The 26712-nt window shown below is 41.3% G+C and overlaps 2 protein-coding genes across 2 annotated transcripts in view; both read left to right on the top strand.

The window, feature by feature from the left end:
- LOC131251441 (phytanoyl-CoA dioxygenase) overlaps window positions 1-26712 on the top strand; it is a 73537-nt gene that overhangs the window by 38206 nt on the left and 8619 nt on the right. Inside the window, exons 6-8 of the mRNA XM_058252131.1 lie at window positions 1533-1680; window positions 1784-1928; window positions 2012-2098. Of these exons, the coding sequence (XP_058108114.1) occupies window positions 1533-1680; window positions 1784-1928; window positions 2012-2098 (380 nt within the window). The remainder of the gene's footprint in view (window positions 1-1532; window positions 1681-1783; window positions 1929-2011; window positions 2099-26712) is intronic.
- LOC131251440 (uncharacterized) lies at window positions 12404-15562 on the top strand. The gene is made up of 2 exons (XM_058252130.1): window positions 12404-14503; window positions 14586-15562. The coding sequence occupies exon 1, from the start codon at window positions 12840-12842 to the stop codon at window positions 14133-14135; it is 1296 nt and encodes a 431-aa protein (XP_058108113.1). The 5' UTR covers window positions 12404-12839; the 3' UTR covers window positions 14136-14503; window positions 14586-15562.

The following is a 26712-nucleotide window of genomic DNA, read 5'->3' on the forward strand; positions in this document are numbered from 1 at the left end:
GATTTCAGCGATGCTTGGCTCTAATTGCCTATCTAATCCCGCCTCTTCAACATCATCTTTTGATGTTTTTCCTTCACAAGCTCTATCCTTGAGAGATTTAGGTAAACTATACTTTTTTTTAAAAAAACCCAGTTGATCAAGGTGTTCTGTATCCATTACGATACGCCTATAAAGGCTGATACGTACAGGTAACAACCATGATCGTTACGCGATACGGGGGTGAAATGGGGTAGTTGGTTTTTTGGAACCATATCGGCCGTTACAATGGCCATAAAGGCTTGTTACAGGGCATAACGACCGTTATCCTTGTAATGGTCGAAAAACAACCGCTTTATTATTTCTTTTTGAGTCCATTTTCTCATTTGTTTTTTCACTTTTTTCATTTCACAAACTATCCTAGATTATTTTATAATAGATTTTGACCACTCTTACTCTAGTTTTAACATTAAAATCATAAATTAAAGTGATTTGAGTGAATAGAAGCTCCGAGGGTCCTTTTTTCAAAAAAAATTGAAAAAGTAGTATTTATGCCTTTTTTATGATTTCTAGTTCTAATGCTTGATTGTGATGTGTGAACATTAGAGACATATAATCACGTTCACAAATTCACTAGACAGTTCGATACAATACCCTCACCAAAGAGTGGACCGTTACACTACCGTAGACATATCCAAAACAAAAAATGAATACATATTTGGAATATTTACATTATTCTAGATTTTCTAGATATATATTTTAAAGAATTTTTTGGGCAAAAGAAAATTTTCAACCGTTACGGGGTTGTAATGGTTGTTACACCCCCATATCGGCCATTACGTCCGATACCTGTATCAGTAATGGTGGTGACCGTTACTGATACATAATGCTTATAGTTGATATAACAACACTATTCTTTCCTTGTTCATCACCATTCATGGGGTTTGGCTCTGACACACATTGACTATTGCCTGGTCTAGTTCCTTTTGGGGTTCCATGCTTAAAAAATATTAGTAGCAACTAGCTGGGTCTGAGCTCAGGCTCGGTGCCTTTGGTATTTGTTGGTCAGACTTACTTTACCACTTTGATTACCTAGATTAGTTCAATGAAACTCCCACATTAGGAGTTAGGACCAAACATGAATATAGTCTAGTCTACACCATAAACCTCAAATATGGAGAAATGGCATTGACAAATTACTAATGGTGCCAAGTTTCGAGCCTGGATGGGTCATACACCTAATTTTGAACCGAAGTTCCCTATCAGGCTAGGCTATTCAAAATTTAGCATGGTCAGCCGGGACCTAGCTCATAGATGGCTCTACTAATTACTACTATAATTAGACATGAAAATGTAACAGCACTTGCAGTGAAGCAAGTGCATATTATAAATTTTCAGATTCATTTAAACCTTTTTCTGTCTTTTTATGAGTTGCTGATCCAGTCTACATGAACTGTTCTTAAATTGGTTTCTCCTTTCTTCATTATACTCATGTATATAAACTCTTTTACTTGATCTATGCTTGTGAAATACGCTTTTTTACTGTGCGTTTGCAGCAACCAGGTATTGGAGGAGAAGTGGTACCACATCAGGACAACTCATTTCTGTATACAGAACCTGCATCTTGCACTGGGTTGTGGTTAGCACTGGAGGATGCGACCATCACTAATGGTTGCCTCTGGGCCATCCCTGGATCCCACAAGAGTACTCTTCCTTCCATTGGCTTCCTTTCCTTCCATCCCTGGGCATTTTGCTGTTTAATCTCAGGCATTGTCTAATTGTGTTTGTGATGTGGAGCTGATTCCAGATGGGCTTGTGAGGAGGTTCATTAGAGATGAAGATGGGGTTCACTTTGATCGTCCTTCCCCATCGTTTGATCATAAAGATTTTGTGCCCATTGAAGTGAAAGCCGGCTCATTGGTGGTCCTTCATGGTGATCTTATACATCAAAGGTAGGATACTTTTCGAAACTATCACTGATAGGCTTTGAGCCTTACAGCTGCTGAATGGTTTTCTTAACTTTGCTTGATCACAGTTTTGAAAACCAATCCTCAAAATCAAGACATGCCTTCAGCTTGCATGCGGTGGAAACTGATGGCTGTGTATGGGCACTAGAGAATTGGTAAGCATTAGAGAGCCTTTTCAGTATTAGTTTTCACTCCAATTTGGTGCATGTACTCACTTAACTGCTTGAAATTCTTCTGCTTTTTAGAAAATACATTTACATGAAATGTATCATCATCATCTAAACCTTGTCCCACCTCTTTGGGGATCAGCTTTATAAGTCCTGATTTGCCTATAAGTCCCAAGGCTCTATCCTCAAGAATTAAACAAGCCTGTATAGCCCTTTATTACTACCTCTATTCTTGTCATCTTCTTTTCAGGCTCTTCAATCCTAATGAATGTTTCCCTCCTTGCTAGAGTCGTCTTAAGTCTTTATTGTACATGATTAAACCATTTCAATCTCCTTTCCATCATTTTATCTCATGGGGAGACAACTTTGTGGCTGCTTTTGATGACCTCAATCTTGATTCCATCTAGTCTTTAATTAAGAGGGGATTCGGGAAAGATCATTGAATATTTCATGAGAGCGGGGGGTTCCCTGCAAGCAAAGAAGCTGCTATTCCTCTCCTGGCCGAAGCGCCTTCCTCTCCCTCCGCCCAATCTGATGAAGAGTGGAACAGAAACAAGAAAAACTGCAGGCACAGGAATTGTAGGAATCAAACATGCAATGGAATTAGTGCTATTTCCCCAGCCCCTCCTTCCCAGTCATCCCACATCTCCATCTTAACATCATCATCTCCACATCTTCCAATATATACTCATGTAGCTGTCTTTCTTTTTTCTTTTTTGCTTCGATAGTGGGAAAAATTTTTGGGAAAAGAAAGAAACATGCTACAACTGTGGTGCATTGTATCTTTCCTTCAAATCAAGGTATTGAAAATCGGTTACGTATTGGTCGATACATAATGGTAACGACCGAACCCATTACGAGATATGGGGCTGAAACAATGGGGTTCAGAAAAAAGGGACCGCAACAACTGTTACGGTCCCCGTAACAGTCATTACACAGTAACCCCAAAAGAAAAAAGGGAAAAGAGAAAAAAATAAAATGCATCTAATTCTTCTTCTTCTGTTGCTGTGAGGCAGATGCCGCTTCTTCTTCTTCTTTTACTGTTGTTGCTGCTGTTGCTATGGTAGCTGCCACTTCTTCTTCTTCTTCCCTGTGGTGCAGCCCGCCCCCCCCCCTCTCTTTGTCGAAAATGAATGGAGCACTAAAGCTTTTTTTAATACTCCGTGGTGTTACGCCACTTAGTGCACATGTATGTGCACTGTTTCGGTGCATAGGGCCCACCTTGATTTATGTGTTGTATATCCATGCCGTCCATCAGTTTTTTTTTCAGTTCATTTTAGGCCATGGTCCTTAATGAAGCATATCCAAATCTCAAGTGGACTGCAAAGTAGGAATTGAATGCCCATACTTAAAAAACTTCCTAGGGCCCATTGTAATGTTTATTTGCCATCTTCCTAGGGTCCACTATAATGTTTATTTGCCATCAAACTTGTTGATAAGGTCTATACCTATTGATAAGTTCATATAGACCTGGATGAAGGGAAAACACAAATAGCAGCTTGGTCCAACAAATCCTTTAGTCCCAAAAGTTTTTAATGGTGAGAATTCAATCCCTACTGTGTGGTCCACCTGAGATTTGGATCTGCCTCATTTTTTGGACCATGCCCTAAAATGAGTTGGCCAAAAGGATGGATGGCATGGATATACAACAAAAGTGTCAAGGTGGGCCCCACGTTTAAGGCGTCACTCATCATCCACCTGAGATTTAGATCTGCTTGATTTTTGGGACCATGCCTTAAAATGAGTTGGCAAAATAGATTAACGGCATGGATATAAAAATACATCGAGATAGGTCACACATTCAGGGCCTCACCCACTAGTGGTCCACTTGAGATCTGGATATTCCTCATTTTTGGACCATGACCATGTCGTAAAATGAGTTGGCAAAATGAAATGGACGACATGGATATATAATACATAACATCGAGGTGGGCCCCGCATACTGACCCCAAAAAATTGTGCATGAGGCACATATTAACTCAAAATTAATTAATTAAATTATGGATTGTTGTTGCTAAGTCACAATTCAAAAATTAAATTATTTGAACGATTTTCACTGTTAATTTGCGGGCACATGTATTTTGAAATAAGACCATTTTATAATTTTCCATTCTTTATAGTCCGATAAATGTCCATCAATCCATTAGTGGGATAAATACCAAACTACCAATAGATTGCATGAATTTGAGGCTGATTTGAGACATCGAATGGTCCGCCAAATTAGCACCAAATCGAAAACTCTATTCACCTGAATCTAATTTCAATTTTTTCTTAAAGTCTATTGGGAAAAATGATATAGAATTGTTAGGTATATGAATTACATAATATGACACAAAAGTCCCTAACCTTTGTATGTTGAAATAAAATGTACGAGAGTCGCAAGGTATGTAATACACCAACATTATAAATAATAATAAAACCTAAAAATAAGAGTTGTTTTGGTATTACATTCATTCTGATAAATTTATATTGATATTATATAGTTAAATAATTAAATATAAAAGATTTGCAGTTAATTCTAGGTTGTTAGGTTCATAAATTTATCAGATAGCCTGATACAACATTCTTACCAAAGATTGGACCATTACACTACCATAAACATGTTCAAAATTATAAATGAATGTATATTTGGAATATTTATAATTTTTCGAATGTTCTGAATATTTTTCCAAATTTTTTTAGGGCAAACAAAAAAATAAAATCAACCGATACAGGGGCGTATCGCCTGTTATGCCCCCCATATCGCCCGTTATACCGATTCAACATGTCCTTAACGGTGGGCACTATTATGTCCACTGTTACTGCTACGAAACACCTTGCTTCAAAGTTAACATATATGTGTGTCTGGGTTAGTCATTTGACTAACCAATACAACACAAGTTGCCCTAGCCATCTCTCTCTCTCTCTCTCTCTCTCTCTCACACACACACACACACACACACACACACACACACACTCCTATAGATTTCTTCTACAATTAATTTCTACTCGGTTTTAGAGCCTGCGATTGTCGGGACCTGATCGCAGCCTATGATAGTGAGGCCCACTGTTGACGTTGTTCATACGTAGGATGACGTCAGTAGTGTACGACTAGGTAGTCTTTTTGGAGCATGAAAATATGGGATTTGGTAGATCTTGATTTTAGAGGAATAATGGTCATTTTTCTACATTTTTTGGAGAAATTTTTTGTGGTGTTTCAACGAAAATAGAGAAAAATCGGAAAAAGTCCAGATCTGGTTTTCTTGCTGTGCTATTTTCCGGAAGGTTTTTTGTGTGTGTGTGTGTGTGTGCAGATTTTCCACAAGGAGTAGGTGTGGTTTATCATGTGCAATCACTAGAAACAAGAATTACAAAGTTTTGTCAAGATTTGGGTGTTTTATGATGTGTTTCGTGAGAAGTGGGTGCCGTTGGCCCTTGGTTTTTGAGTTTTTTGTTGGAATTTCTTTATTCCTTGTTCTGATGTTATGGGGCTGTGAAATGCAATGATGAATCATGTTGATGGTGATTGCGAAATTGTTGTTCTCGTTCTGTGCTTAGGAAGTATGCAACGCACAAAGTGTTCGACGTAATGCTTGACTCAACTTGACATGGGGGATTTTTATAAGTAGTGGGTTTTTCCTTTTTAGTTCATCATCTCTTCCTTTATTAGGCCCTCTTTGTTAGTTGTGAGTGTAATTCACTTACATTGTGTTGAATGTGTTGCACACGTCTCAACATCCTATTGTGTGTATTCTCTCAAGTGTCGAGTGTAGTTCACTCATTTATTGTGCAAGTTGCACATGTTTGTGAGAGAATTTTGCATGTGGATGACAGGTTGGTGACTCGATGGTTGTCGAGTTTGGTTATGGCCCCTACTCGAAGAGAAGATTCAACGAATGAAGAAAGTTCAAACTACATTCTACCGACTAGTGTATAAAATATCGGCGATATTATTGAAATATCGCCGATAATATAAGTGTCGCCGGCTATGCGACACCGAAACCTCGTTTTTTCGATTCGCTCCTAAAAGTCGCCGATAATCTCGCCGGATTATTGGTATTTGCCAAAATATCGGCGATATTTCACTGTTCCCACCAACCACGGGTGGGAACTGTAGCCAACAACCCCCTTTGTCGATAAAAGGGGTAGTTGTCGGCGAAAAAATGTAAAAAAAACTCGAAAAATTACTTGTTTTTTCGCCCGGATCTGGAGGAAGACGCGAATTCAAAGCCTTGAGTGCAGATCGGCAACATCCGGTAAGATTCAACCCCAAAGTTTTCCTTTTTTCCGTCGAAAAATCTTGCAACTTCTCGAATCCGCTTGCGGGGTGAGATCTTGAGGGTTTTTTTTTCTTATTTGGGATGAGGGAGAGGGATTTTCGGTTGAAATTTTGGAGAAATCGGTGAGAAGGAGATGGAAATTTGAAATTTGAGAGGGATTTTAGGAATTTGGGGATCGGGCGGGCGTAAATGGGGATCGGGCAGGCGTAAATGGGATCGTGTACGTGGTTCGTACGCTGTTAACGTACTGAGCACATTCTTCTGGGGCCCACCGAGAATGTATCTGGTCGATCCATGCGGTCCATTCGTTTTTCCATCTTATTTTAGGGGATGAGACCAAAATTTAAGCATATCCAAAGATCGAGTGGACCATACCATTGGAAATAGTTGGAATAATGATTTCCACCGTTAAAACCTTTCTAGGGCCCACAGTGATGTTTATTTCTCATCCAACCTGTTCATAAGATCACATAGACATGGATGAATGGAAAACACAAATATCAGCTTGATCCAAAACTTTTGTGGCCCCCAAGAAATTTTCAACGGTAGATTTTAATTCATACTGTTGACTACGTTGTGGTCCAATTGGGGTTTGGATATATTTCGTTTTTAGGCTCAAGACCTAAAATTATCTGCTAAAATGGATGGACGGAGTGGATAAAATACATAAATCTCGGTGGACACCACAGTTGAAACCTTCCTGGTTCACGTAACTGCTCAAGTGAGCCGTACTGAAGGAAAAATGTGGTTTGGGAAATTCCAACCGTTGAAACCTTACTGGTTCAACAGTGATGTTTAAGATGCCATCCGTACCGTTAATAACGTCATTACTATTGAGGTGAACTGAAAACAAAAATATTGGCATGAATCAAAACTTCTGTGGCCCCACAAATATTTCAACTGTAGACGTTTAATTATCACTTTTTAGGCTCAATTGAGCTTTAGATACGGTTCATTTTTGGCATCATGTCATAAAATGAACTCACAAAACTGATGAACAGGGAGGATGCTTCACAAACATCACAGCGGGCCCCACCTGAGCTTGCAGCGCAGGAAGGAAATCTCAGTCCTGCGCTGCATGGGGTGGAAAGGTTTCAAGGGTGGAAATCATTATTTTCACTATTTCCTGTGGTATGGTCCACTTGAGACTTGTATAAGCTTCAATTTTGGGCTCAACGCCTAAAATGATATGAAAAAACGAATGGAAGGTGTGGATAAACCACATAAATTCACAGTGGGCCCAACTTAGAGTGTACTGAGTAACTCAGTAGGTAATCCGATTTCTGGATTGGCTACTGACAAAAGCCGTAGCCAAAGACATCCAGAACCATAGCTCAACTCATAGACTAAGTGGAGATACCTCGTTTCAACGCATGGCATCGATCCCCAGTGGGGTGGCTAACCCAAATGGCTACTGATGTGACGTCACCGAGCTATGTGGACCCAGCCATGATGCATGTATTGTATCCATAACATCCATTAATTTGGAGAGAGATTTTTATGTCATGAGAAAAAGAATGAGATAGATCTAAAGTTCAAGTGGACCCCTGATGCAGGACAGCCTTAATTATGATGCATGCTCATGGAGATAATTAAACAGCGGAAATAAAAGGAATAAATGATATAAAATTCTAACAGTAATCATCATAACTAAGAAAATCATAAAGGAAACATGCAATGGAGCGGGCCATCACTACAACCATGGAGTATGGAATTCAATTACTACTTAGGTTGGATCCGGCGAGGGATGAGACCTCCCGATCTTGCATGGTCACACCCAATCGATCAATGAAGGTCACTAGTCCGAAGAACCAAGAAGTTTCTCGGATTAGGGGTTTGAGAATTTGGGGATTTAGGGTTTAGATCGATTCTCAAGATTTTGATCGAAGAAGAATTAGCCAAAAGTGAAAAATAGAAGGAAAAAAGTTATTACCTTGAGGAAGTTGGAGGGGCACAAGAAGAAATTAGAAGAAGAAGATCAAGGGGAGAGAAGAAGCACCATTAGAGAGAAGAGAGGAAGGAGGCAACCAAAGGGTTTGCTTTTCATTAATCAATAGTTGAAATTCGAGTTTAGGGCTTTACCCTACTTAATTAAGCAAATAAAGACAAAATTACTAAAATACCCCTAGGATAAGCAAATAAAGATATAAAATTACTAAAAGACCCCTAACTAAGTCAAAAACGCGCAAATAACATAAGTATGAGAAAGTTTGGGCGCTCGGTCTTCTTTCTCCAATCTTCCTTCATATGTGTCTTCCCTAAGTGGGGTCTTCTATATGTCCAATCACATGTGAAAGGTCTTCAGCTCCTCAATAGTCGCCTATCCACAAGGACGACACTTGTGGTTGGCGCTTTCTTCGTTGGTACACCTTGAATGCACTTGTGTCCGCATCAATTCCCCTCGGGTGAGAAAAACTCGACTCCGACGAGTTGAAACTTTTGTAGTGTTCAAGTAGATCTGGATCAATACCCTGTAATGCGTCGCCCGACAGCCACGTAGATTTAGACGATGGTTTGTTTTTCCACTTGACAAGATACCTTTGGAATCCTCCATCTCTCGTAGATACTATCTCGTCATCCAAGATTTCCTCAATTGCTTCTTTATGGGTAATGGGTGGAGGAGGGGGTGGAAGGGGTTGGGTAGCAAACTCAGAAAAAGGCCATGAAAGGGACGATGTATCAACAATGGGAGTATGGGCACGGACTAGATCTTCCACATTAAAAGTTGGATTAATGCTCATTTCAGGTGGAAGGTCAACCCGATACGTGTTGGACCCAACCTTTTGTAATATCTTGAATGGTCCAGCACTACGCGCTTGTAATTTCTTTGCAGATCCTTGAGAGAATCGCTCTGGCCTTATTCGCACCATTACAGTCTCTTTCTTGAAATTCTTACACTCTACGATGAGAATCAGCTGAAACTTTATAATCATCATTGCTCTTATTTAACCGCTGTCTAATATGTGTATGAAAATCATGAATATGGCGTGCGAATGCATCGGCTGACTCAGAAGACCTTTGGGTAACAGACATAGGTAAGAGATCTATGGGCATTCTAGGTTTATAATCACTTACAATTTCAAAAGGACTCAACCCTGTAGATCTATTAACTGACCCATTATAAGCAAGTTCAGCAGTTGGTAAAATTAGGTCCCAAGTCTTAACATGTTCACCCACTAGACAACGTAGAAGATTTCCAAGGCTACGGTTTACCACTTCAGTTTGACCATCTGTTTGTGGGTGGTAAGCAGTAGAAAATTGCAAACGAGTTCCCATAATGTGCCACAGTGTCTTCCAAAAATAGCTAGTAAATCGAACATCACGATCAGACACTATGGTTTTAGGTAACCCATGGAGACGCACCACACCATCAAAAAAGAGACGAGCAACATGAGACGCATCTGACGTTTTCGAACATGGGAGAAAATGCGCCATTTTAGAAAAACGGTCCACAACGACAAAAACGGAATCGTGCTTTTTTATAGTCTTGGGAAGCCCGAGCACGAAGTCCATACTAATGTCCTGCCACGGAGCATGGGGCACTGGCAATGGCGTGTACAGCCCAGTATTTTGCTTTCTTTGCTTTGCCAGCTGACATGTTCGACACTGCCCTAAAACTTTGGCTATGTCTCGCTTGAGGCTTGGCTAATAGAAACGATCTTCCACGAGGGCAATGGTCTTATCACGACCAAAATGGCCAGCTATCCCTCCTGAATGAAGCTCCCAGATGAGGAATTCACGAAGGGACATACGGGGAATACAAAGTCTGTCTCCCTTGAAAAGAAAGCCATCTTTAAGAATATATTCACCCATAATATGTTGGTCACTAGAGAGCGACGCGTAAGTACCCCCAAAATCAGGACATATGGGGTATTCATCTTTCAGTTGCTCAAATCCGACTACCTCTACACTCAAGGAGTTGAGCAACGCCACTCTCCTACTAAGGGCATCTGCTGGTTTGTTTTCAACCCCGGCCTTGTGTTTCAAAACAAACGAATATTCCTGAAGAAACGCTACCCACTTGGCATGCCTTGGGTTGAGTTTCTTCTGAGAATGCAAATATCTCAAAGCCTCATGGTCAGAAAACAAAACGAATTCTTGCGGTAGGAGGTAGTGTCGCCAATGTCTCAGGGATTGCACTACTGCATAAAATTCTTTATCGTAAGTGGAGTATTTTTGTTTTGCCTCATTCAGTTTCTCACTGAAATAGGCCACTGGGTATCCTTCTTGACTCAACACTCCACCTATACCGACACCAGACGCATCGCGCGCTACTTCAAAGACTGTAAAAAAGTCATGTAGACGCATGACAGGAGCTTCCATCATCTTGCCCTTAATTTCTTTAAAAGCCTTGACGGCGGCTTTAGACCACACGAACTCTCCCTTTTTCATTCACTCAGTAATGGGAGCCATGATCGTGCTAAAACCCCTAATGAACCGACGATAAAAAGTTGCTAGGCCGTGAAAACTTCGCACCTCATGAATGTTCCTTGGTTCTGGCCACTCAACTATGGCCCTGACTTTTTCAGGGTCTGCTCGCATCCCTTCAGATGACACTATAAATCCTAAGAACACAACTTGGTTAGACATGAATGCACATTTCTTAAGATTAGCGTACAACTTTTCCTTCTTAAGGACACTACAGACCTTCTTTAAATGTTCAAGGTGTGATTGCTTAGTGGTACTATAAATAAGAATATCGTCAAAGTACACCACTAGGAATTTTTCCATGAACGGCCTCAAAGTTTGTGTCATCACCTGCATGAAAGTACTGGGTGCGTTAGTCAAGCCGAAGGGCATGACCAACCACTCATACAACCCATCTTTCGTTTTAAACGCCGTCTTCCACTCATCTCCTGGGCGTATACGAATTTGGAGATTTAGGGTTTAGATTGATTCTCAAGATTTTGATCGAAGAAGAATTAGCCAAAAGTGAAAAATAGAAGGAAAAAAGTTATTACCTTGAGGAAATTAGAGGGGCACAAGAAGAAATTAGAAGAAGAAGATCAAGGGGAGAGAAGAAGCACCATCAGAGAGAAGAGAGGAAGGAGGCAACCAAAGGGTTTGCTTTTCATTAATCAATAGTTGAAATTCGAGTTTAGGGCTTTACCCTACTTAAATAAGCAAATAAAGACATAAAATTACTAAAATACCCCTAGGATAAGCAAATAAAGATATAAAATTACTAAAAGACCCCTAACTAAGTCAAAAACGCGCAAATAACATAAGTATGAGAAAGTTTGGGCGCTCGGTCTTCTTTCTCCAATCTTCCTTCATATGTGTCTTCCCTAAGTGGGGTCTTCTATATGTCCAATCACATGTGAAAGGTCTTCAGCTCCTCAATAGTCGCCTATCCACAAGGACGACACTTGTGGTTGGCTTTCTTCGTTGGTACACCTTGAATGCACTTGTGTCCGCATCAACCCCACCATAGAAAACAATGGGGATAGTGACGTCCAGCGTTCAAAACTTTTTAGGGGCCACTGAAGTTTCTGATCAAGCTGATATTCTTATTTTCACTTCATTTATCTCGATGTTAACTTATGAATATGTTGGATCTCAAAAATACATCACAGTGGACCCTATAAATATTTCAACGGTGGGTGTGATTGCTCCCACGGTTTTCTGTGGTGGATCCACTTTAACTTTAGATCTATCTCATTCATTTTCTCACGCATAAAATGATATCTGCAAATGGTTGGATGGTATGGATACAACACACGCATCATGGTGGGTCCACATAGCTTGGTGACGTCACTTCAGTAGCCACTTGGCTATTGACCTTGTCAGCATCTAATCCACGTCCCAAAAAAAAAAAAGAAAACGGATTGTCTACGCCCCTGCCACCAGCCAATGGCTAGTGGTTGGTGCTCTGTGGGCCCCACCATAATGAATGGTGGATATCCAATCACTATTATTTTCATGTGGTGTGGTCAACCTAAGATTTATATTCCTATCATTTTTGGTATAAAGCCCTATAATGGTATGTAAAAATGGATGAAACATATACATCATGGTGGGGCTGGGACCGCACTGTCGTGGATGAGGCTGGGGCTGCACCTAATCCTCTACCTGTTGCTCCATGTGGCTGTCATGCACATGCATTCATAAAGTAAAATCCAACCCGTCCATCCTATGAAACTGTGATTTTTACTCCAAATTCCCAAAAATCAGGATGATCAGTTAATTAAATGGGCTACACCAGAGGGAATAAATTGGGAGATAACATCCACCATTTATTTACATGGACCCATCATATTGTATGTATAAATCATAGTAGGCCCCATAAAGTTTACTCAGTATGCAATCTGCAGACTCTTTCCTCAATTTTAATTTATATGAAAATTTGATTTGATCTAACATCTTAGCCCTTGAAATGATTTGGGCTTATTACGCTGAATACGAGCCGATGCACCTTTTTTTTTTTTTTTTGTCCATTATTGCAAATTTGTATACTAGTAGGGAGCAAAATGTCGTCTCGATTGGGAAAAGGAGGAGCAAGGGACATTGGGTGGAAACATGTACGGCCAGTGGAGGGGAATAAATATGGAGCCATATGCAACTATTGTGGCCACGTGATACGGAGTGGGGGAGTGTCTAGGCTAAAGGAACATTTGGCAGGGGGATACAAGAATGTGAAAGACTGTCCAAGTGTAACAAGGCCAGTGAGAGAGGAGATGAGAAGAGTGTTGAATGAAGCGAAGTCACGCAAGCTACAGCAAAAGGATTGTGAGAGGGATATGAGGGAGGAGCTACGAGGCACTAGACGGTGCCTAGGTGCTATCGACGAGCACGATGATGACGACTATGAGGGGATCGTGTACCCTGATGACTGTGTTACGGCTCGAGAAAGGAGTGATTTTAGACAAGTGATTCGTGAGTCTCGGGCTTCAGAGTGGGAGGGAGAGCAAAGAAGACGGATTGATGAGAGTAGGCCGTCGTTTGGGACCTCCCAACATGAGGCTGATGGGAGCAGCAGACGATTTGAGGGAGGCAGCGGGCATGGCCTACAACGCACGCAAAGCGCTTGTGTCCCAGATGCACCCATCGCAGGCGTTAATAAAAAAAGATTAAAAAATGTGTGGAGCAAGGGGCTCAGGGAGAAAGTGGGTGGCGCTATATTTAGGTGGTTCATCTCGAGCCATGTACCAGCAAATGCAGCAGCTAGTCCTCACTTCAAAAATATGATCGAGGAGGTGCAGCATGCCGGGCCCGGCGTGAAGCCTCCCACGCCACAGGAGATTCTTGACATCTACCTCGATCGGGAGCGCGAGGAGATGCAGGCTTGGGTACGTGGCCTCAAGCTGAACTGGAAGCAGTATGGGGTAACAATCATGTGTAATGGGTGGACAGGACCCACGAAATTGTCCATTATCAAATTCATAGTGTACTGTAGAGGACAACCGGTTTTCCTCAAATCCGTTGATGCATCGGCCAGAATAAAAGATCATGAATGCATATATGCTCTCCTGAAAGGAGTGATTAGAGATGTTGGGTCCCAGAATGTTGTCCAAGTTGTGCCGGACAATGGCAGTGCGTTTGTTAAGGCGGGGAAGAAAGTGATGAAGAAGTTCAATCTCTATTGGACCCTGTGTGCGGCACACTGCATTGATTTAATGCTCGAGGAGATAAGCCAGAGGGGTTCTGTTAGGAAAACCATCCAGGATGCGAGGAAAGTGACAAACTTTATATACAATCACTCATGGTTGTTGGCTGCAATGCTTGAATGTTGTGGAGGGGACATCGTTAGACCAGGCGCGACATGATTCGCCACGAACTTCATTGCACTCGACAGCTTATACAGGCACCATGTGGGTCTCAGAAATTTGTTCAGATCCGAGAGATACATGGAGTGGAATCAGAAGAAGATTGAGGGTGCAAAGACCTGTTCGAATATAGTGCTTTCCGATACCTTTTGGGATAAAGTTCACAACGTCGTTTCCTTCCTACATCCGATGTACAAGGTCCTACGAGTCGTAGATAATGCGATGTGGCCTTCAATGGGGTCAATGTATGAGCTTATGAGAATTATGAGACGGGATAATGATTACAATCCCCACTTCGTATCAGTGGGTGATCAATATCATCGATCGTCGATGGATTGAGACTCTCGAGCATCCACTCTACCAAGCTGGTAAGTTGATACAACTGAGTACTTTAAGCATCACTTCTGTTTGCATGTTAATACAACTGAGTAACTAATATTTGGGTTTCAGCATACTACCTGAATCCCAAATTTTATTATAAACGTCATCTCCATGAGAATCAAGATTTGACAATGGCCGTCCACGAGGCGTTCGAACCATTGTTCCTAGAATCAACAGCGCAAGTAGATTTCGGTAACCAGGTAATGCAATAAAATTTCTTCCTTATAGCCTCTAGAAATATGGGTGATTAAAAATAAGACCTGTGAATCCGTGTTTACAGTTGTTGCGGTTTAGGGATGCGAGGGGTACGTTCTCATCCGCACTAGTAAAAGCATCAACTGAAACGATGATACCGTGTGAGTATGGTAACATAATTAGGTAATTGCATTTTTCATTTAAACTTCAAACTAAAACAAGCTTCTCATGAATATATAGGTGAGTGGTGGGCGATGTACAGAGTCGACACGCCCGCATTGCAGTTATTAGTAGTCTGTGTTCTCGCACAGACTGTATCCTCCTCACCGTGTGAGAGGAATTGGAGCACATAGTTACTCATACACACCAGTAAGAGGAACAGACTAGCATATGAGAAGCTACAAAAGCTCGTTTACTGCCATTACAATATGAAGTTAAGAGAGGCAGTTGCGGGTAGACCGAGACATGGAGGAAAATCAAGACCCGTTAGACCTGTTGTTTATAGGTAACATGGCACAGATAGGTGATGATGATGAGGACCCACTTTATAAGTGGGTCAAATCAGCTGATTTAGATGATGCGGAGGGAGGCCCTGCTCCACAGGTAGCCGAGGGAGCAGCGGCTCCGGGTATCGATGTCGATCAGGTAGTAGAGGAATAGAAGGCAGATACAGACTCCTTTGATCCTTTGGTGAGGCTTTCGGCACGTTCCAATGAGGGTGAGGAAGCATCTTCACGGCCCCCTCCTCATCATCAAGTCGTAGTGAGGGATGATGATGATGAGACTCAACCCCCACTTGACACTGGTCCTGAGGACGACGACGATGACGACGGTGATGAGGGATGGGACGGAGGCACTGACACTAGTATAGGTGGTACTAGTGGGGGTGGGGGTGGCAGTGGTGGGGGGCACACGACGACTCAGAGCCAACGATCCGTTGGCCAGTTCACTGAGGAGCAGAACTTTGACCATGCCACTCAGGACGAGGATCATAGATCTTGTCCACCACCCAGGGCGAGAGCATCAGAGCCCAGATATATGTTCGAGCATCGTTCGAAGAAGAAAGCCGGACGCGCCGCGACTGATGCTCTCACACGCAGCTTGTCATCTATGGACATAAGTTCAGATCAGGGGAGCTCCACCTCTGTCCCACCTTATGCTCATGGGGGATATCACGGGTATGGCCATAGCAGCTCTGATATTCAGTCACGCTCTTCTACCCATGGGTACAGGCAGCTGGAAGATAGTTCTTCGAGTTATGACCCTTTGGCAGGAGGATATTCGGGGTACCCGTATGACTGACAACAATACTATCAAGGAGTTGGGGTTAGATTTGATCTGTTCCCTCAGTACCCTGCTCAGGAAATGCCGTCGATGTATGTCACGCAATTCCCACGTCTAGGTGTACTCGTACAGTTTGGGGAGGATGACTATCGGAGCTACATAAGAGAGTTCCTCAATTAGTATGTGCAGAGGATGACCTGGGAACAGTACTGCCAATATGTTGGGCAGCAGTACTACTCTCAACTGCCATGGGATCCGGACAATGATTACGAGCCACCTCATCACTCTATGTGGGGATGAAACATGGCCAGAAATGTGTATTTTTTTCAATTCATTTACTTTTGCATGTCTTAATTGTTGTAAGCTTGCATTTGTATTTATAACCTAATTTTGGTTACTATTTGAGTGATTTCTTACGACAACGCATACTTTTTGGCCCCCATTAAATGGAAACTTCTAATTTAATGCATTTTTTTTGCAAAATTTTCATTCCTGAATATGTAAATATGTGTATTTAGGCATGTTCTGAAGTTTCACTGAAAAATTCCACCATTTTCCCCATATTTCTCCCTTTTTCCCTGCATTTCCGGTTATAGGCGATATTATCGGCGATAACAATATTATGTCTTTATCTCCGGCCAGCGAAACTTGTAGCGATACCGACAACTCGAACACTGCTACCGACAACCATCAGTTGAAGATCTTATATCCTGCCATCTTGTGTTTGAGGGGGAGAAATGGTCCATGCTCATCATCATCATCATTATCATGTTTGTATTTATTCCTAGTTGGGCATGATCGATATCCATTCTTCAACTTGAGGGGGAGTGTGGAAATACACACAATTTTGTTTGTGTATGTATGTTGTGTACTCTTGTGGAGCATTGTATCTTTTCTTCAAAGTTAATATATACATGTGTGTGTGTGTGTGTGTGCGCGCGCGCACGCGAGTTAGTCATTTGACTAACCAATACACCACAAGTTGCCCTAGCCATCTCTCTCTCTCTCCCTCTCCCTCTCCCTCTCCCTCTCTCCCTTCCCTTTCTCTCTTACACTCCTACAGATTTCCTCTACAACAGATTTCTGCTATAACGAGATGGGAATTAGCAACACGGGCCATAGACTAGACAACAAACAAACAATGGAGAAATGCAGCTCTCGACTACATAAATAGCTATTCTTTTTTTATTTTTATTTTTTCTTCTTATGAAATTTTACCCCAACAACATGGGCCCTAGAACTCATGCAGCTTTCTAATTGCTTGACAGTCTACCCCATATAGCATTTCTGGTTGAAGAGCTATTTTGTATTTTTTTTCCACCTAAGTTTAGCATGCAATGATAAGAAAACACTCTAGAGGTGCATCTCTATTTCATTCACCAAACTCTAATTCTACTGGAAATATCCTCATCGATCTCCCCATCCTTTTGAATGATGATTGTTGTAGAGGGAAGATTATTGCTCAGACTTGATTCGTATGTCTTGAAAAAAATGAAGGGGGTTGGGTTAAAATGTTTAAAGCGTAAATTCATTTTTACTAGGCTATGATTTGAATTGAAATACCAAACATACCTTAAAATGAGTTGATCTCATTTTATTTAACCATTATTATATATTAGCGATCTTGATCTCTAATACATAATGAGTTCATATTAACAATGATTTTATATTAGAGATCAAGATATCTAATACATAATTACTGTTAACTAAAATGAGATCAACTCATTTTTAGGCTTCTACCAAACATGGACTAAATATTATGGGAAAAACTCGAGAGATCTTAAGAAAAATTGGACGAATATTGCAAAAGGGTTCCATATGAATGATTTATGTGGATTTCATTTTTTAACCATCATTTATAATTTTTGAAAGGAACTTAATTTTACTAGAAGAGTGTCGAATGGGCGTAAAAGCTTACAAATAACTCAAAGAAGAGAAACATTGCAATCTTTTAGTACATTTATACAAGAGATCCAACTTGCGAGCCAAAGCTTTGCCCTTCTTACTGTAAGGGACAAAGAAGAACTCAATTTGTTGAAACATCTCCCATTCCTTTCCCTCCACATTGCCTGCTCTTGCTTCCTTTGGGGTGTGGAGAATCGAAATAAATACGGATTATGTAAAGAATACAAAAATCTCAATTGCCTGAGTTTTGAAACCTTGATTCTAAATGATTCGTAGGACAACCTTCACCTAAAATATTAGGCAGGACAACCTTATTTTACGAATGTCTTTAAAATCAATTTTTCAAACTAGCAAGAGAATATAAAATGATTACAACATTCACCACAAGAATGAAATAAATAACATTCACCATCAAAAGATTAAAGCATTTACCACAAGGCACAAGGAGTTATAGTAGTTCGGTACTTAAAACAACCACACCTACTCCACTCCCAAAATTATTACCCTCCTAATTTTGGCTTTCACCATAATAAGGGTTTCATAGGTTCACCTTGACAACCTAATACAGTTCCTTGTGATTTTCACGGGCTATCACAATAAAAACTACTTTTATGATTTTGACGGGCTATCACAAATAAAAACCCTTTTGTGATTTTGACGGGCTATCATAAATAAAAACCCCATTGGGATTTTCACAGGCTATCTCAGACAAACCTAAAATTAAATACAGTAAAATAATGTACTTATCTTCAAACAAAGATTTGAAGACGTGGTAGAAGCTTGTAGCAGAAGAGCTTCTTTCTTGAAAGTAGATAACGCAATGTTCGATCAAACGGAAAGAATATAGGGTTCTATAGATTATATAAATGAAAAACCCAAATGCTACTTGATTCAATTCTCTTATGTCTCAAAGAAGAGTATAGATTATTCTTTTAGAATAAGACAAATGATCTTGAGAAAAGGGAATTGAATAAGTTATAAATTAAATTATAAATACCACATAGATAGCTTGCCGAGGACTTGAGCTTCTCTCTTTCTTGTAGAAGGATTATGGTAATTTTTTGTTGTAATTTAGAATGAGAGAAAGCCTCTATTTATAGCCAAAGAGGTTAGAAATTCGGCTAGCCTAAGACTGGCTTCTGCTGGCCGAATTCCACCGGATTTGTTCCAACAACTATCGGATCGCGTGGGATAAGATCCATCTACAATTCGGCTGGCCCAAGGTCGAATTCGGCTGCCCGAATTTGCCAATTGGCTAGCCGAATTCCCGCAAAAATCAAAAGTTTGCATTGCTGGAATTTGACTCGAACTTACTCGGGTTAGCCAAATTTCAAGTTTAGGCTAGCCGAACCAAAACTTAGGCTGGCCGAATTTTCAACAGAATTTGTTATTTGGCTCGGTCTTGAAGTTAGGCTTGCCGAATTCCAGACCAAAAACACAATTAAAACCCAAGTTTAAAGACTTTTGGAAAATACCTAAACCTAAGGTCTTTCTAAGGTTATACCACCTATGTTTTAGCAAATATGTGGTACAACTTGTCTTGAACTTTGACTTGATCTTGTCTTGAATTCGGGTGTCAACTTCTTGAGAAGATGTGACAATCTTGAGCTGATCATAAGCTGATCTTGAGATGATCTTCAGGCATGTAGAGTAGATATGATTCCATACTTGTGATCTGACCTTAAAGCACTTTTGTCTTACGAAATTTGACAATCAGTGTGTGCTAAACATAAAAGCACTTACATAAACCCATGCTAAGATGCTAGCAACACTTCCACGGTGTCCGACATTACCCACGAGATATGAAAAGCTTTGAGAAAGCTAGACCAAACCTCTTGAGCAACCGGGAAATGAATGAACTTGTGATCCACCGACTTCGAGTCCCTCATGCACATAATACAAACATCTGGAATAACCATGACCCTTTTTTAGAGGTTGTCAACCATCAATACTGGCTTCATCCCTACTAGCCACGCAAATGTTGCCACCTTTAGAGGAGCTCCATATATCCACACAAAATATGTATTCGTAATCTCGTCGTCCTCTTGAGGGTTGCTAAGCATCTTGAAAAACAATTAAACCAAAAGGCTTCCTAATGTCTCCTTAAGCCACCTCATCCTCCCTCCCCCTCTGATGGGGTAAATAATTGAATACTTAATAGCATATTAAGGTCTTGGATCTCCGCAAGAAAGGTTCCTTTGGAAAGGGGGGAGCAACCATAACCATGCCATCACACCATCAGTAATCGAATAGCACCTCAAAACTGGGATTTGTATATTTAATGCTATTATAGCAAGTCTTGGAAATACGTTTTGAAGAGGAGTGTCTCCCACCCACACATCTTTCCAAAACCGGATTCTTTCCCCATTACCTAGGGAAAACCCGATCCCCTCCTTGAACTTTGCTTTCAAGTTGACACCCTTTACATATTCCCAACGCTCTAAATAAAGATAAATCCTTAGTTGTCCTTACAAACCTCTTCCCACCCTACTAGATGGAATTTCTTCTTTCCCTCCAATCCTTGCCACAAAAAGTTTCTTCAAAGTATTTCTAATCGCACTAGCACTGATTTGGGACACTTGAAGGATCAATAGAGAGGCATATTTGAAAGGTTGCTTCAATGAGAGTTAAGCTACCTCCCAACCATCGGTATTTACCTTTCCACCCTGATAGTTTCTTTTCAAATCTTTCCACAACTCTACAGATGTTTTGCCGGTTTTCCAATACATCGAGGAAGGCCCTAATACGTGGATGGAAAAGACCCCACTCGACAACCAAAGACCCTCGCCATCTGCCTCACCTCTTCGGCTGTCATTTGAAAATACCTAGCATTTCACTTTTGGCGATATTCACTTTTAGACCCAGCACCGCTTCCAAACACCTAACCACCATCCATAGATTAAAACCACCATATTCGGCTTTGCTTCATAAAATATAAGGGCCTGTTTGTTTTACTTTTAGTTAATACAACATCTAATTATAAGAATATAACTGACTATCCAAATGTGGGCCTTCCTACATGGCGAAAGTGTGGTGGAAAAAAGGGTGATGGAGCAATTGCAGGTGAAAGGCGATATAGTTCAAATGGAAAGAGCGGGTAGCTTTAAATGCCATTGGTTTAGCTGGTGGAATCCTAGTAATTTGGAACTCTAAATTGTGGTTGGAGGACAGTTGGGAAGGGTAGTTTTGTCTATCAGTGATGTTTAAAAAGCTATCATTTGATTTTATATGGGTCATATGGGCCTAATAGGCCAAGTTCTCGGCTGGCTTTATGGTTGGAACTATATATATGTCGAAGCAAATGGCAATTGCCGTGGGTAGTGGGAGGCAACTTATATGTTGTGAAATTCTCTTTTGAAAAATGAAATGGCAGCCGCATTACTATGAGTTTGAGAGATTTATCAGAATGGATAGTAAAAAACGAGATGGTTGATCTTCCAATGGGGGAAGTTAAATTCACGTGGTCTAATGGGCAAGCAATACCAGTCAAATCGAAGTTGGATTGGTTTTTGCCTTTAACAGATTGGGTGGAAAAGTTCCCTTTAGTTTATGAAAGGGGTTTATCAAGGCCAACATCTGACCATTTGCCTGATTATATTGGAGATGGAGGAAGAGGATTGGTGGCTAGACCCTTTTAGGTTTGAGCTCGCGTGGTTGGAAGTGGAGGGCTTCTTGGATAAAGTGAAGGAATTGTGGCTTTACTTCTCAGTACAGGAAGGAGCTAGTTTCTCTCATTTTTAGAAATTGAAAATGCTTAAAGGAAAGATAAACGTTAGTTTCTCTCTATTCTTTCTTATTTCTCTCTCCTTTCTCTTCACTCTCTTATTTATCTCTCTTCCCCCTGCTCTCCCCCCATTTTTTCCCCCGAATGTCTCCTTGGCAAATCGTAGGTGTACTTCAAGTAGAAACCACCGCTCATCACCAACGATAGTATCTCGTGCTTCATCTTGCGCTGCAGATTGCCAGAGGACAACTCTTGTTTTTGCACGACCAAAGATGAGAAGGTCTAATACACCGTTCTTGCATTGCAGATTCAGGCTGACATCTCCTTCGTCCCTAAGCCCATCATCGCTGCTGCAAGAGCTGCGCTACGACTTGAGGACCAACAAGCCGATGGAGGAAGGATGATGACTTTGTCTACGATCCACTCTTCAACAACTCAGATTGCCTTGGCAAGATATGGCTCCTATGCGATGCGATTGTAAAATAGAAGGCGAATTTTCTTCCGTTGGAGGTCCTTGCAGAGTTGATGCGGGCAGCTAGAGATAGGCTTAACGGGAGCATTGTTGCTCTCTCTTCGGACAATGGGATTAATAATTCAATACCTATTAATGCCATTTTCTAGCAAGATAAGGAATTTGTTGAGGAAGTGGCTGTTGTTTCCTCGCCATTCGCCGGAAACAATGGCAACCACCTCCCTGTTATGGTTGCCCCTTCAACCTCCGTCTCTGCGCCTAATATGAGCTCCTTCGGACAGACTTGCTGGACACTTGTAGGAGTTTTGGTTGCACCTCTGACCACTATAAGCAACGACCGAAATAGACCAGCAAGCTCCACCTATAATATCTGACCTCTGCCCTCAATCGATGACGACCGTCCGGTGCTTCATAGCCTTCCTCTCTAACACAACAACAATTGGAAAACTTCTCCGACTGGCAGCCAATGATCGTTACAGCTAATGTATCTTCCAACGGCTCTATTGTAGGTAACCCTGTTACCGCAATGGTCAAAATCTCAACCATGGCAGGAAACAAGGATCTCCTAATGAACTCTCTTGCTTTGTCAGATGGACCTCCTAATGGGCCGAGGGCTGGACCTTCTATTCTTAGGGCCTTGCTAAATGGTTCCGGTTTTGCTGGGCCTTCAGATCAGGGGCTATTTGCTCAATCTGGGCCACTGGGCACTAGCCCTCAAATTTCTTTTGGATAGGTGATCACCAGGCTTGCCTCATCTACTAGAATGCTGACCTCCAAACCTGATGGCCCATCTGATGGACCTTTGATTGTTGGGCCTGGACCAATTATTGGGGAAGTGAACATGGCTTCAGTGTAACTGTCTGCTCGGCTGGTGACCGCTGGGCTTGGTCTAAACACTGGGGTGGGTGCTATATAGTTCACTGTTGTTGAAGCTAGGCCATAATCTATAAACCCCTCCAGGCCCATCCTCTCCTAAAACTCCCATGGGAGCTGTCCAGACCAACTTCGTCAATGGATCCTCTAGGGCCATCTCGAGAAGCCTAGCCGATCTAAGAAGGCTAACTACCCTCCACAACTCCAATGATGCACGTCATAACGTTGCCAACATCCAAACACATGCTAGAGGGAACTCCAGGGGATGGGTCAATCTGTTTAAAGCCGATCCAAATCCTTCCCTAAACCTTGATTTCATTACCTTGGATCCTAATGAGCATTTCATCATCCTAGTGGAGGATGGAGAAGTCCAAGATGGGGAAAAAATTGTAGAACTACATGCTCCTTGGCTATTTTTTTGGCAAGTGAACTTATCTTCCTATAGTGAAAGCAGCCCTTGAACGTGCATGGAAAGTAAAAAACTAGCTTGAAATTTCAAGGTTTGGTTTTTACGTGTTCAAATTCCAAGACTTTGATGAAAGCCAGTCAATCCTTGAAAGGGGTATATGGTTTGTTAGTGGAAATCCTTTGATGCTAAGAAGGTCGTCTTCCACAATTTCTCTTGAGAAGGAAGATTTGGTTGCTATCCCTTTGTGGATTAAACTTCCTAATCTAAACTTCATTTATAGAACGTCACGAATTTTAAGCAAGATTGCTAGTACCATAGGAAACTCACTATTCATGGATAAAGCCAATGCCTCGGGCATGTGCTCATTTGCTTGTGCATGTGTGGAGGTTGTGGTCAATTTGTTCTCCCAGATTCCGTCTAGATCAAATGTAAAGGAAAAATTATCTAGCAATCGTTTGGAAGCTGTTGGCTTGTAAGGATTGTGAAATCTTTAGCCATTCTGAAAAGGCTTGCCCAAAAATCACTCCACTAAAGTGGTAGCTCCCCCCACACTTCTACATCTTTGGGGACCACTACCTCCCTTGGGACATCTACATCATTGGGGACTTCATCATCTCTTAAGACCTCCAAATAAGTATGGGTGCAAAAGCACACCACAAACCCATCACCTATCTTGGAAAATCAACCTAATGATAATGTTGAGATCCATAGTGATCCGGGGGAGGTCCCCTTCTCTCCTACAACTAACGGAAGAAGGAGAGATGATAATTCCCCTCATGGTTGTGTTTGGACGAGATCTCTTAGTCCTTTTGCCCTTCCCAATCAATCCAACAATTTTAGCGTCTTATTTGACCTAGATGGGAACATGGAACTTGATGAGGAGCAAGTTGCTAGCCTTACACACCAAGTGGCTTTGGTTGCAAAGGGAAACTCATATTTTACTTCACAATCCATCAATGATATTAAATGAAGATCCTTGCTTGGAACATTGGAAACCTTAATAGGCCTGTAATGCAAAAAGAAATTAGAGGCATGATTCATAACCTCAACTTATCTATGATTTGCACTGTCGAAACTCATATTAGGAAAGCCAATCTTTATGTTGCTTGTCATTCTTTTCTGCCTCACAATTGGTCCTATGATTCTAATGTTAACTTGGGCTCTCACTGTAGAATACTCCTTGCTCGGAGTAACTCGGTCCAAGTTTCTATTATTCATAAAATGGATCAACTTATCCATTGTCAGCTAACTTCCAAGGATGCTCCAAGTGTGTTATGTTTTATAGGGATCTATGCTGCCAATTCTCCATGTCAAAGAGAACACTTTGGAATGATGTTTCCCAAATCGCTTCCAGATTGAATAGTCCTTGGATTGTTGCGGGAGATTTCAATTGCATCAGATTCATCCATGAAAAGAGGGTTGGTGTTGATCCCAACATTAAGTATATAGAAGATTTTAACAATTGCATCGTTGCCATTGGCCTTGAAGACCTTACACCATTGGGTAATATCTACTTTTGGTCTAATACTAGGGGTGGGCATGGAGCCGAGTCGAGTCGAGGTGGGCTAAGCTCGGCTCGGCTTGTCCATGATGTACTTGAGTACGAGCTCGAGCTCAAGCTCGGCCTCGAGCTCAACATTGAACCTTGGCTTGTTTGCCAAAGTTGTTGAGTCGAGCTAGTGGTTCGAGTCGAGTTGAGTGTACCTCAAGTCGAGCTCGAGCTTTTTCATATGTTAACCATTTGGCCTTTTGATCTTTTCATCAAAGAAGCCAATAGACTATCCAGTAGCCACTTCTTGAAGAGGACAGTTACGTTAGTTGTTTGTGCTAGTGATCTTTCCATAGAATCAGTCAGTAGAATATCAATGATATCATTACTGATCTTTCCATAGAATTAAGTTTGTAAAATATCAATGATATTATTACCTCATTTAGATATGAGAAAAACATTGTTGATGGTACCTTAATTCATATTTAAGAAAAACATTGTATAAGTTTCACAATCCTAGTTATGAAATCATGATCGTGGATTTGATTAAGTGGGGCTAGTAAGATGTCCTGGGTTACATTGGGCATTTATTTGTGCTTGAGATCTTTCCATCAATTGGGCCCAAAAGTACATTCACTGGCTACATCTTGAATATGGATAGTCGAATTGAGGATTGATGCTTGTGCTACGTGCTAAACGAATCGGGATTGACAAAAATCAATGGATAAAAAGAGGGGGGGGGGGGGGGAAATCAATGGTCTTCTTCGCTCGGCGAGATCGATCGGGCAAGCCACAACAGGCAGGTAGTTTGGTGGTCGTGCGCCGGTGGTGGTGGTCCGGTGGATTGCTGCTGGTGAGCGCCAGGCGGGAGTGTGGTGGGTAGAGAAAGAGAAGAAAGGGAAAGGGGGTGCATGCGGGCACGCTGAAGAGTGGAGAAAACTGGTGGTGGGTGGTGGTGGTCTGGGCAGGCGTGTGGCTGGCAGTGGGTAGAGAAAGAGAAGAAAGGGAAAGGGAAAGGGAAAGGGAAAGGGGGTGCGTTGCGTGTGGTTGGGTAGAGTAGCAAGGGTTTCTTCGCTCTTTTTTTTTTTTTTTTTTTTTTTTTTTAAGTTAAAACTTATAACGTATAATATATATATATATATATATATATATATATATATATATATATAAAATATTATATATAATATATATAATATATAATATTTAATATTATTACTAATCGAGCCGAGTCGAGCTCGAGTTCGAGTCGAGTCGAGTTGAAATGCCCCCTGGTTGAACTCGGCTCAAACTCAACTCGAGCTATAAAATATAAGCTTGACTCGGCCCGAGTCAGCCATTCAAGCCGAGTCAATCCGAGTTGACTCGAGCCGAGTCGAGCTTGTTATTCGAGCTAGCTCGACTCGTGAATAGCCCTATCTAATACTAGTGCGGCTCCTCGAAGAATGGAATGCAAGTTGGATCGGCTCCTTGCCGACTTGACTTTCATCACGTCCTTTGGATCTTATAAGGCCTCTTACTTGACTCCTGGCCTTTCTAACCATGCTCCTATGCTCTTAGATCTTACTTCCCCTACTGTTGCTTGTAGATCACCTTTCTCCTTTTTTAACCATTAGTGTAAGATGGAGGAGTTTTTCAATGTTGTTGCAAAAACTTGGGATGAGCACGTTGTGGGAACTCTCATGTTTGTTGTTGCAACTAAACTCAAAAAGATAAAATTAGCCCTGAAGAGCTGGCTTGCTAGTAAGCCAAAATGAAGTGAATAGCTCACTAAAGCTAAGGGTGATTTCTTTACATTCCAAACCGATCCTTCTCCCACCAATGTTGAAATGAAGCATATTGCTAGAG

The sequence above is a fragment of the Magnolia sinica genome, chromosome 7 (assembly GCF_029962835.1).
Source record: "Magnolia sinica isolate HGM2019 chromosome 7, MsV1, whole genome shotgun sequence".
Lineage (NCBI taxonomy): Eukaryota > Viridiplantae > Streptophyta > Magnoliopsida > Magnoliales > Magnoliaceae > Magnolia > Magnolia sinica.

Excerpts from the sequence above, each read along its gene's own strand:
- LOC131251440 (XM_058252130.1), top strand. The coding sequence starts at position 12,840 with ATGTCGTCTCGATTGGGAAAAGGAGGAGCAAGGGACATTGGGTGGAAA.